The following is a 12,518-nucleotide window of genomic DNA, read 5'->3' as shown; positions in this document are numbered from 1 at the left end:
AATATTTACTTTAAAAGCACTTTTATACAACTAAATATTTTAAAATATTTAAATATTTAAAAAGCAATTTAATAAATCTCCCAACATTTTGAACAAGTCACTCCCTATCTCGGAATTTGCTGTTTTAAGAAAATTAATAGTAATACTATACATTGTTTCTACATATTGTGATATATCCAGGTAGCAAGTTTGAACTGCTATGAGTATATAAAATATATATTGGTATGTAAGTGATTTCAAGCTCACCGACGCTTTATTTCTTCTCTGTAAACAATAGCAAAATAAGCCGTAAGCATGCAAGCTTCAACATTAAAATTTTAACCTTTACCCTGCTTCTAATTTCTAAAATGGACTGGTCCATCACTCAATTTGGGCAGTACCACTTATTATTCAAAAAGATGTTCACTGATAATTAACTGACCGAATACGAACAGTGCAGACGGTGATCAGCCTGCACAGACCTGCTGGCTGATCTTGGTCTGCGCAGCTCGCAAAGGTAGAATCACTTGCCGCTAGCAGGCTAAAGGTTAAGCAAAAGGAACTGCAAATTAAAACCATGTTAACTACAAAAGAAATTTGAATAACAATGAATATATTTTTTTTTAAATATGGTTATGAAAGGAATGATCACAAAAAAACACTTCAAACAAATACAATAAATATGTAGAGCTCAATATATAACTATAAAGTAAATCTTTCATTTTTTCATATTTAGCATCTGTGCCTTTCTTAACATAACATTTTTTCTAAAAACATGTTCTTTTATAAAAGTGACTTGTCATTGAACAGTAAATTTCTGGACATCTCTAAAGATCAGATAAAGACGAGTGTAATGTAAAATCTACATGTAACTTCTACATATTTATGTTCTAAAGTTTCTACCAGTATTAAGTAGACTCTCTACAAATTAAATATATAAAGCAATATTTAAGAGACAGCAATACAACACTAAAACATAAAATTCTTAATATCTGAATACAATCTCATTTAGTGTCTCGGGTTGAAAGCTATTTTGAGGCTGTCAAGAAGTGGCAGGGTCTTGCCTTTTTAAGACTACATTTTTGAATTTCAAACAAGGAGCTGCGTTCAATAAACGCTTGATGCCCCCACTAGGTCCAAAACGAGGTCAAGGTCAAGGTCAAACTGAGGTCAGGTGATGTTTGAAGATGAGGAATGGTCACAGTTTACATCTGTATTACTATCAATTCATTCTTGTAAGGGGTACTGATGCTAGACGAAACGGTCCCATTTGGTTAACCAAGAGATGGCCCATATAAAGCAACCTAAGTCCAAAATGAGGTCAAGGTCAAACTGAGGTCAGGTGATGTCTGAAGATGAGGAATGGTCACAAGTTACATCTGCATTAGTATCAAGTCATTCTAGTAAGGGGTATTGATGCTAGACTAAACGGTCCCATTTGGTTAACCTCGTATGGACGGACGAACGAACGAACGGACAGGACAATCACTATATGCCTCCCGCATCAGTAGATGCTGGGGGCATAAAAACATTTTAAGGCTTAAACATACAATTAATAAAATGTAGACACTGATAAAGACAACCTATGAACATAAAGGACAGAGGCAATTAGATCTGAACTGCTTTACACACTAATTTGATAAAATAACTAAGCATCAAGAAAGAAGAGAGAGAATATGTACAACAAAGATACATGAAGAAAAGGGAAGTAACTATATTTACCTCTTCATAAGCAGGGTTATCTTCCCCTTGCCGCACACTGGAACCGTTACTCATCTGTTGTCTGAGGGCGAGGTTTTTTAGATGACGAGCTTTTTCTCTCATCTCTTTTGGATACGGTGTTGGTTGACGTATAAGACTTCCCTAATTTTGTTATGATTAGAAATTATTATAACTTTCATCTCAGAAATTAAAAAGATGTCAACCATATAAAATTTTGCCCACTTGTTTGTTCTATCTGTTAAATATTTATTTTAGAAAAAGGTAAAAAATATCATACTATACAGTTCAAAACAAACATTTTGCTGAACAAAACATAACTTACTTATAAAGCTCAGTCAAAACAGACCTTACAGAGATGTCAGATGAAGATATTTAATCTAATCAATGAAAATTTAATTGATACATAATTCTGTTTAAATTCTTATTTTTTTCTAGTAGCTAATTTCATGTGTCACAAAGGTAGAGAACAATCTATTCTATATACTTAGCTTACCCCAGACCGTAGAATCAACTTTTCACATTTTTATATCTCACAAAACTTACATCAACATCAGAGTCATCACCAAACTCAAAATGTATCTGTTGTCTGTTACGTCTTTCTTCCTCCCACATTGAGGCATGAAAACTGTCAGTATCCCCACCATGGTCACCTAAATAACATAATAATACATTTGCAATAATACAACTTGAAGAATAGTGGCTGTCTGTATTGTTCTGCATCTTTATTAGGTAGAAATGATGCTAGCAAATCTTAAATTTTTAGCCTGCTGGTGGCAATGATTTTGCCTTTGCGACAGGTGCAGACTAAGATCAGCCTGCACATCTGTGCAGGTTTATCATGGTCTGCACTATTCGCTATTCAGTCAGTAAATTTTCAGTGAACACCCCTTTAAATAATAAGTGGTGCTGCCCAAATTAAATGATGGTTAAAGGGTAATATACTATGAAAGAAGATTTTATGTATTCTTAACACAGAATTTAAAGGTGTGATGTATGCACATAAATCAAATACTAGTAGCTTATCAATACACAACCTTAGTTAATGACTGTCTGTCTGTTACAAGGAGATTTAGCAATTACCTGAATCCTGTAATGGTCTCTGTGGCAAGAGGTAACATGTGAGAATTTTGCGTCCGGTATCTGGTTCATGCTCTGACTGCAGGGTAATCAGTGGTCTCGTCTAGGGTTATTATAAAAAGAACAACAGTTTTGTCATAACTTGCATGTTTATCTTGAGACGTGTTATTTAAATTTTAATCTAAGACATTTAAAAACATCTATTGCTGTTAAAAAAGTCTCAAATCATGTCAAAGAAATAACATATATAATACTATATTATACTGGGTTTCAATAGTCACATGGTTTAATATTTGCCTGACAAGACAAAGAAATATATTTTGTAAACATTGGCAGTGTAAAATTTACCACAGACATACTTAAGGCATAAATCAGCAGTTAATACATTAGGACAGACATGCCCGATTTAGGGATAAATAAGCAGTTTATACATTAGGACAGACATGCCCGATTTAGGGATAAATCAGCAGTTTATACATTAGGACAGACATGGCCGATTTAGGGATAAATAAGCAGTTTATACATTAGGACAGGCATACCCGAATATGACATAAATCAGCAGTTTGTACATTAGGACAGACATGCCCGATTTAGGGATAAATCAGCAGTTTATACATTAGGACAGACATGCCTGATTTAGGCATAAATCAGCAGTTTATATATTAGGACAGACATGCCCGATTAAGGCATAAATCAGCAGTATCTACATTAGGACAGACATACCCGATTAAGGCATAAATCAGCAGTTTATACATTAGGACAGACATACCCGATTAAGGCATAAATCAGCAGTATATACATTAGGACAGACATACCTGATTAGGGCATAAATCAGCAGTATATACATTAGGACAGACATACCCTATTAAGGCATAAATCAGCAGTTTATACATTAGGACAGACATGCCCGATTTAGGGATAAATAAGCAGTTTATACATAAGGACAGACATACTCGAATATGGCATAAATCAGCAGTTTATACATTAGGACAGACATGCCCGATTTAGGGATAAATCAGCAGTTTATACATTAGGACAGACATGCCTGATTTAGGCATAAATCAGCAGTTTATACATTAGGACAGACATGCCCGATTAAGGCATAAATCAGCAGTATCTACATTAGGACAGACATACCCTATTAAGGCATAAATCAGCAGTTTATACATTAGGACAGACATACCCGATTAAGGCATAAATCAGCAGTATATACATTAGGACAGACATACCTGATTAAGGCATAAATCAGCAGTATATACATTAGGACAGACATACCCTATTAAGGCATAAATAAGCAGTATATACATTAGGACAGACATACCCCATTAAGGCATAAATAAGCAGTATATACATTAGGACAGACATACCAGATTAAGGCATAAATAAGCAGTTTATTTATTAGGACAGACATACCCAAATAAGGCATAAATTAGTAGTTTATACATTAGGACAGACATACCCGATTAAGGTATAAACTAGCAGTATATACATTAGGACAGACATGCCCGATTAAGGCACAAATTAGCAATATATACATTAGGACAGACATACCTGATTTTCTGACAGCCACAGTGCCTGCAATTCCTTACACTTTACAATGGTAAATGGAAGACATCTAAGTTGGTTAGCACTAAGATTGAGAACACGTAAACGTGGAATACGTCCTATCTCGTCTGGTATGTAGGACAACTTATTACTACGCAGAGACAGCACTGTAATACCGCTACAACTACCAAGCTGTAATGTAACAGACAAACTATTAGTAACATCTAAATTTTATCTTGCTACTTCAAAAGATAAACTACAATACACTTAAGTTTTTCTCATATACAGTAGACTTCAATTTCTAAATTTAGGTCTAACAAATTAATTAGTTGATCATTTGATCTGTCACTCATATTCTGTTAACGAAAAACAATTTCTTTTTGTTTTCCCTTGCTCCTGTTCTCTGAAACAATTAAAAATTTAAACTAGATTCTTTTTCACAAAAAAACATATGTCTCCAACCACTTACCCACGCAGAAACTGTAAAATGTCAAATATTAAGAGCCACAGCTCCACAAAAATCACTGAACCATAACATTCTAATGATATACACAACTAGGCTTGGCAGAGGTTACTTGTAAGTTTGATGGAATTTCAACTGGTGGTTTAAGAGAAGTAGCACAGATCAAAGAACCTGACAAATCAAGGGTCACAATCACTGGTGAAGTTTGGTGAAATTCAGCCTAACTGTATATAGCAAGTAATGTAAACACTGTAAAACATGACAAATCAAGGGCAATAACTCTGATAAGAATCACTGAAACAAAATATGCCATTGATATGTATATCTAGGCTTGGCACTGATACCTCCTGCAAGGTCTGGTGAAAATATGCCCAATGGTGTAACAGAATTGCAAAAATGTCTTTGAAATTTGGCAAAAAAAGGGTCATAACTCCCCTGAAAATCAATGCACTGGAACATGCCACCTATATGCATAATAAGACTTCGCACTGATCATTCCCTTAAGGTTTGGTGGAAATCTGCCCTATTATGTAAGAGCAGTGGCTAAAAAATAAAATTTCAGGAGGCAAGGGCCATAGCTGAACATCAAACCGGAAAATGCTGAAGATATGCATAACAAGGCTTAGCAATGATCACTCTTGTGAAGTATCAGTGGTACCGGAAGAGTTGCATAGACAAATTTTGCAACCGACAGGCAAAGACAGATGGACAGTAGTAAATCAATATGTCTCCAACAATATGTTTCGCTCACTGCTCAAAGTGTGTCTGAAAAATAGTCCCATGAATATCTTTTTTATCTGGCTTGGCCTTAAAGATAAAGCTGATGTACACATTACCTCTGCAGGGATAAACTCCAACTCGTTTTCATCAGCATACAATGTACGTAGATATCTAAGAAGACCTAGGCTTGATGGCAGTTCTCGTAATTCATTTGCGCTCACATTCAATTCTGATAATGCAGACAACCTGGAAATGAAAACATGAATCTGACTTACGACAAAGAAATGTTTTAATTATGTCAGTGAAAAGCTAAACAGAACTTTGATCTATTTTTCTGCAGATGACCTACTTATCAAATTGAATCAATGTATTCAATGTTGGCTATTATATACCATAAAATTGTCAGTAACAACTTGTGTGCATACTGTCACAGGTTAAGAACCCAAAAACGTTTTTGTTATCTAGTTCTTTTACAGTTAAAAAAATATTATTCAAAAACCAAACATACCCTCCCAAATTGTGCGGAAGTTCACGAAGACAGTTGTTGTCCACCTTAAGTGTTGTGAGATTTCCTAGTTCACCTATAGAATCTGGAAGAGACTGAAGCTGATTGGTTGTCAGATGGAGATCAGCCAATGAAATGCAGCCTTCTATCTCCGATGGTAGGGTTTGTAGACAGTTCTTGCAGCCATCAAAGAACATCAACTGCTTCAAGTTGCCAATAGTCTGAAATGAAAGACAATAGAAATATAGATCACTTAGCTAATAAAAACATAGATCACATAGTTGTTTTTGCTGAATATGCAATCTATCAGACATTTCACCAACAGCCAAGATGATAAATATCACACCCTAAATATATATACAGAGCTTCATGAAAAACTGTTTACCTGTAAAACACACCCAAGACTACTCTGGAGCTCCATCATTAGGAAGGTGTTAAGTGTTTGTACTTAGTGTCGTTGATAAAACAGAAAGTGAGAGTAACAACATTATCATTATTACCTCGGTGTTAACCTTTACCCTGTTAAATTTCTACAATGGACTTCATTCAATTTGGGAAATACCATTTACTGTCTGAGCAGTGAACAGTGCAGACCATGATCAGCCTTCACAAGCTGATCATGGTCTGCATTGGTCGCAAAGGCAGAATCACTTGCCACCAGCAGGCTAAAGATTAAATAGCAAACTTTCAAGTGAAGTTCTGATATCTAAATTAAAAAGACCCTACAAGTAATAATTATAAAAGCAAATTTACTTCTTAAATGTTTCTTTTTTCATTTTTCACTTTTGAGTAAATCTAACCATAATGTGACACACTCAAAATTTAATTTGTTTCTCTTTCAGAATGTTTCAACAACCTGGTTATATAGAGAATGTGTCACAGAGACTGTCTGAAGTTCTTGCTGATATTGGAGTGGATGAGAGGATTGTTCAGAAAAGTAGAAGAACATGGCTGCTGGCGGAATCTATGTCTACAATATCATTTCAACCACTGAATTGTTCAAGATACTTCTTAGGCAGTATGTCTGAGGGTTCTACTACAGAAGGACTACAGTCAGACATTGATCAACTTGCCTGTTTTCATAATTTTAATGTGGTAATTGGGCTGATTGGGAGTCTGGTGGACACAACTATTACCTGATGATCCAGGATGAGACAGTATCACCAGGCTATTGTCAACTACAACGTCTGAGATGTGATGCTCCTCTTCCTGACAGTCATGTTTTTAATGAATATTTTTTCAGAGCCAGAATGGGAAGAATATTGAAAAAGAACACATTCATGTCAGCAATAGCAGCTCATCTTTTTGAGGGAGGGGTAAGACATGGGCCAGCATTAGCACACTATGGACAACAGGGACATGTAGATACCGACTTTGTTCCTGCTTTTCACAGTAAATCATGGCCTCTGCAAGCTAGACAATGGTTAGACCAGCAAGATGTAGGTCAGTGGCCTTCAGATGACATGAAGAGATACTGTAGAAGTACTGGATGTTTTGTTGTTGGTGTTGGAAACAAGGGCAGTGAAAATGAAGAGCTGGAATGAAGAATTTCAACATCTTTAGCAGAAAGGTGTTTAATGTTTAATCTTAATATTACACAGATCCGCTGTTATGTCTTGATGAAGATGATACTAAAAACTTTCATCAAGCCACACTTTGAAAACAGTATTTCCAGTTTCATGTGTAAAACAGTTCTGTTCCACTGTATTGCAAATACAGATTCTTATATCTGGAGAGAAAATAACTTACTTGTTTGTCTATCATTGTGTTTATTTGTCCTGTATAACTGTATTTTAAATGAAAACTGTCCTCATTTTATCATACCTGGAAACAACTTGATGAGAGGACACATTTCTCATGAATCTAAACCTTACATTCTTGAAATACTGCTGGATGTTATAAACAGTGAAGGGAGAGCATTACTTGGGATTGAAAGTGATGATCTTGGTACAAGGGTTTGGCTGAAATTAAACAATTTACCCTCTTTGATGGAAAGTGACATTTGTTCAGGAAAGCTACTAAACGCATTAGCTTCATTTGTATATGGAATCATTGACATCTATCGAGTTATGTTTACAAACAGTCACTATGACATGATTATAAAAACACAGTTAAGGCACATCATCAAAATAGTCAACAGACATGATGAAAGCCAAGGATTGAACAAAACAGCTTGCAGCCTTCTGGCACCACATTTGTGTACAACCCTTGGATCTGTCCTGGCATCCAGCAACATTCAACAGTACTATGCTATGTCAGCAGGTGCTCTAACCTGGATATCACTGGGTCTGAACACAGATGTTTCATCTAGTAAACTGAAGCTAGCATCCATGTTTTACTGTTTAGGGGATAATCAAATAACTGAAATTGTTCTCAGAGATATTGAAGCAAACTATGATCTAAACATTGTTGAGCCCATTTGTCGTTGCCATAAATATCGTCTTCAACCATTTAGAATACGATTCGATGCAATAGCTGACAATCATAATGAAGAAGCTATACAGCATGCTACAGCACTCTGTGTCAAATTTCTACCATGTGAAATTAACTGTGTTCCACATGAACTAAGATATGAACTGTTTAGATCTACACAAGAGGACCTAGCTTTCAGAGGTAGATGTGACCACTATTTGGAATGGGCTGTCATTGATTCTCTTCCATACCTCTACTTCCTACAATACAAGACCTACAACAATATTGGAAGACAAGAGAATAAGCAAAGAGCACTTTCAAACCTAGCAATAACCATTGACCAGGAACCAAACCTTGGACACAGGGAAACAGCCCTGAACCTACTGGGACAGTGTATGGAACAAGAGGACCGAGCTGTAGATGCATTACGCTGTTATTCATTATCCCTAAATCTAAGAGAAAGGAACAATGCTGCCAAATTACATATTTGTAGACTACTATCTACTATAATAAATGCCAATTAGTTCAAAATTAACAAATAAGTCATAGAAGACTGTTGTAGACTCTCTCCCTACCTCTACTTTCTACAATACGAAACATGAGCACGTTCAAACCTTGTCTAAACCATTGACTAGGAACCAAACCTTGGACACAGGGAAGCAGCCTTAGAAGCTTCCGTAAATATCCTTGTTTATGCATCGTTACTTATGAACAAAAGTTCAACCTAGGAAAAGCTTACTTGTTCTTTCCATTATATGATCCTGACACTAGTGCCATGACTAAAGAAACATAATTTACAGAAACTACAAATGCCACAAGAGGCAAAAAAAAACAAAAACAAGTTGTTCAAAAAATACTTTGAGAAATTAGACCAGGTGAAAGCGAATGATGATTTGATAGAGACTTGATAGAAATTTCTTCAAACTTAAGTTGAACATATACAGACACTGAATGAGAAGATACTACATCTTACAGATATTGACAACACTGAAGAAAAGATTCTAAATACTGAAGAATTTTCAATGGACTTGGAAGTTTTTTTACTCAACAACCATCCAACTCATCACAGATGACCTGAAACAGCTGATTGTTCCCACTAATGAGGCTATTATGAACATTCATTTGGTAAAACAAGTTTCAAACTACAGATATTTAAGGGGCTTGAAATTTGTGCACGTCACTATAGATGAAGATGAAGTGTTCAACGTATCAATGTTAATCGGTGCTGATTACTATTGCCAGATCATAGAAAACCACATTATATGCAGCAACAGACCGACAGCTGTTAAATCTAAGCTTTATTATCTCCTATACGGACTGGTACCAAACCGTACACCATGTCCTATGAGTCATATTATGAATGTTATCACTTCACATGTATCAGACCAACTTGCGCTGGAGTGACTCTGGACACTGGAAGGCATGGGGATAGTACCACAATCTACGGATATCTAGGCTGACGACCACACACTGAAATACAAGGATACATCAATTTCATATGATAATGGTAACATGTCGCTAGGTTGCCATGGAAACATGAGTACGGGCCTCTCCCATCCAACTACTTCATTACGCTGAGACGCACAGAAAATAGCATAAGAAGACTGTCTAAAAACCTGAAATGCTTCAGTCGTATACTAATATCACTGAAGAACAAGAAAGACGATATTTTATTGAAAAGATTCCAGACAAGGCATTCCTGATTCTCAGCAAATTCATTATATACCCAATCATCAGTAAAGACTCATCAACAACACCATTTAGGACTGTTTACGATTGCTGTTGCCAACAGTCACGTGACCATGCCAGTCTCAACGATTGCTTAGAATCCACACTACCTGCTCTGAACAACATTATATAAATTTTAGTTCTATTCAGACTAAAGAAATTTGCAGTTACCATGGATACAGAGCAGGCTTTTTTGAATATGATACTTCACGAGAAAGACGGAAACGTTATGCAATTTCTCTGGCTGAGCAATCCAAAGTATCCAAAAAGTCAATTGATAACGTATCGTTTCAAAGCAGTTTGGCAGTTTGATTTGGTGCTACATGCTCTCTATTCATTCTGAGTGCAACATTCAGCAAACATTTGGAACTAAATGCAGACATGAAAGCAGCTGGAATCCTATCACGTGATCTTCATGTTGACAATGCCTTGTTGAGTTTTAACATGGAAACGGAACTGCTTACATACTACCAAGAAGCAAGAGAACTTATGTGTGCAGGTATGAATCTCAGCTAGATCTTGGGTATCCAACAAGACTTTGCGAGACCTGGCAGCAGATGACAAGATTCTAGATACCAACAGCACAGCGAAAGTTCTGGGGATTTGCTGGGAACCCAAAACAAACACACTCATCTTTGCTCAAAGGGAAATTTCGGCCTTAGCTTCTATTACCATGAGAGATGTCCTTAAGTTTGCTTCCAGGCTTTACGTCCCTTTACAAATAGTAAGTCCTGTTAAAGATTTTGATGCAAAATTTATGGAAAAAGAACTTAGACTGGGATGTACCATTACCCAAACAGTATGTAAAGGTGTTGAACAACCTAGCAACCGATCTACAAGTGCTCTGAAGATCAAGTTATCAAGACAGTACATAAAAGACATAAATACAGAAACTGGAAGTGAGTTGGAAACCGGAAGTGAACCCAACAACCTCCAAAATACATGTATTCATAGATGCAAGCATTAAATCATATGGTGCTGCAGCCTACATTCTCAACCATAAGGAATCATGACTAGTAATGGCAAAGAATAGAATCGCACAAGTCAGGAAGCTTACACTTCCCCTGCTAGAGTTAATGGCAGCAGCTATCAGAGCTCGACTCTATGACCATTTGCAGAAGACACAAAGTAAAGAGTGTTACATTCTGGTCAGACAGTCAGATTGTACTGCATTGGTTGGCAATGATGAAACAACTTACTCACTTCATTAGAAACTGAGTAGACGATATAAAGAAACTGACAACTACACATACATAGAGATACTGCCCTATTAAATGTAACCCAGCTGACCTGACAAGAAGCAACATCGCCAGCGAATTCAAGAGAAGTGAACTATGGGATTCAGGTCCCTCATGGTTAAAAAACAAAGACAACTGGCCAGTTTGGGACGGCAACATCTCCTCTGAAAAACTTAAAACTACTGCCTGAATACAGACGTTACCAGTGTACAGTGCCTTGCAGAAGATACAGTTACAACAAAAAGACTAAGTAGCGTAATCAACATCCAGAACTACAGTAAATACCACAGATTACTATGTGTGACAGCCTTGTTACTGAGATTTATCTTCAACTGTAGAACATCATCTGCTGAAAGAAGTTACAAGCACATTACTGGCTGAAATGGATAAAAGATGTGCAGCAGGCTACATATCAAGATGTCATACCAGACTTAAACTTAAAGTCTGGTAACAAAAAACAACCTATTATACAACAATTGCGACTTTTCCTTGATAGCAACAATTTCATACCCTGTGGCGGCAGAATACATAACGTGCAGATACCGGAAGTTGCAAACATTACTTCACAAAGCTGTAAATCAAGGCGACACGAGAGACTACTTCATGTTGGAGCCTCATCAGTTGTAACACATATACGACAACTGTACTGGATACCAGCAAACAGACGCTGCGTATATTCAGTTTTATGAGATGTGTTACCTGCAAGAAAGTCACCAGAAAACCATTTGATGCACCAAATTCCCCACCACTTCCTAAAATACGAGTTGAAGATGCAATTCCGTTTTGAATTACAGGAGTTGACTTCACTGGTCGCCTTAACGTTCGTGAACTAAACGGCAGAGAAGCTAAAACATATATTTGCTTGTTTACATGTGTTTCTACTCCTGGAGTCCACCTAGAAGTAGTCCCTGACCTGTCTACAACTTCCTTCCTGTAAGTGTTCCAGAGATTCAGCATCCGACATTCGTTACTGGAAATAATGGTTTCCAGACAACTGTAAGACGTTTGAGGCAGCGCCTTAAGAGATACAACGTTTATTCAGCTCATGTTAACTACACGATTCAATGCCCAGCAAAGGCACAGAATGGCAATTCACCCCGAAAAGAGCTTCATTAGTACAGCACTGAAC

General features: G+C 36.6%; 1 protein-coding gene across 16 annotated transcripts in view; it reads right to left on the bottom strand.

Annotated features, from left to right (window-relative positions):
* LOC123523705 (erbin-like) overlaps positions 1-12,518 on the bottom strand; it is an 88,313-nt gene that overhangs the window by 16,478 nt on the left and 59,317 nt on the right. For 10 of the 16 annotated variants that reach the window (XR_008370383.1, XM_053539555.1, XM_053539556.1 and 7 more), the window contains 8 exons: positions 6,015-6,232; positions 5,623-5,752; positions 4,330-4,515; positions 2,782-2,881; positions 2,245-2,351; positions 1,702-1,842; positions 883-900; positions 247-264 (listed from right to left, as the gene is read on the bottom strand). Coding sequence is in view for 15 of the 16 variants with exons in the window: in XM_053539555.1 (XP_053395530.1) it covers positions 247-264; positions 883-900; positions 1,702-1,842; positions 2,245-2,351; positions 2,782-2,881; positions 4,330-4,515; positions 5,623-5,752; positions 6,015-6,232 (918 nt within the window). In the remaining variant the exon portion in view is untranslated. The remainder of the gene's footprint in view (positions 1-246; positions 265-882; positions 901-1,701; positions 1,843-2,244; positions 2,352-2,781; positions 2,882-4,329; positions 4,516-5,622; positions 5,753-6,014; positions 6,233-12,518) is intronic. The other 6 variants (XM_053539560.1, XM_053539566.1, XM_053539561.1 and 3 more) reach the window with 3 other exon arrangements.

The sequence above is a fragment of the Mercenaria mercenaria genome, chromosome 3 (genome assembly GCF_021730395.1).
Source record: "Mercenaria mercenaria strain notata chromosome 3, MADL_Memer_1, whole genome shotgun sequence".
NCBI classification, from domain to species: domain Eukaryota; kingdom Metazoa; phylum Mollusca; class Bivalvia; order Venerida; family Veneridae; genus Mercenaria; species Mercenaria mercenaria.
The sequence above is the reverse complement of the archived record's forward strand: the minus strand, read 5'-3'. Positions and strand labels throughout refer to the sequence as shown.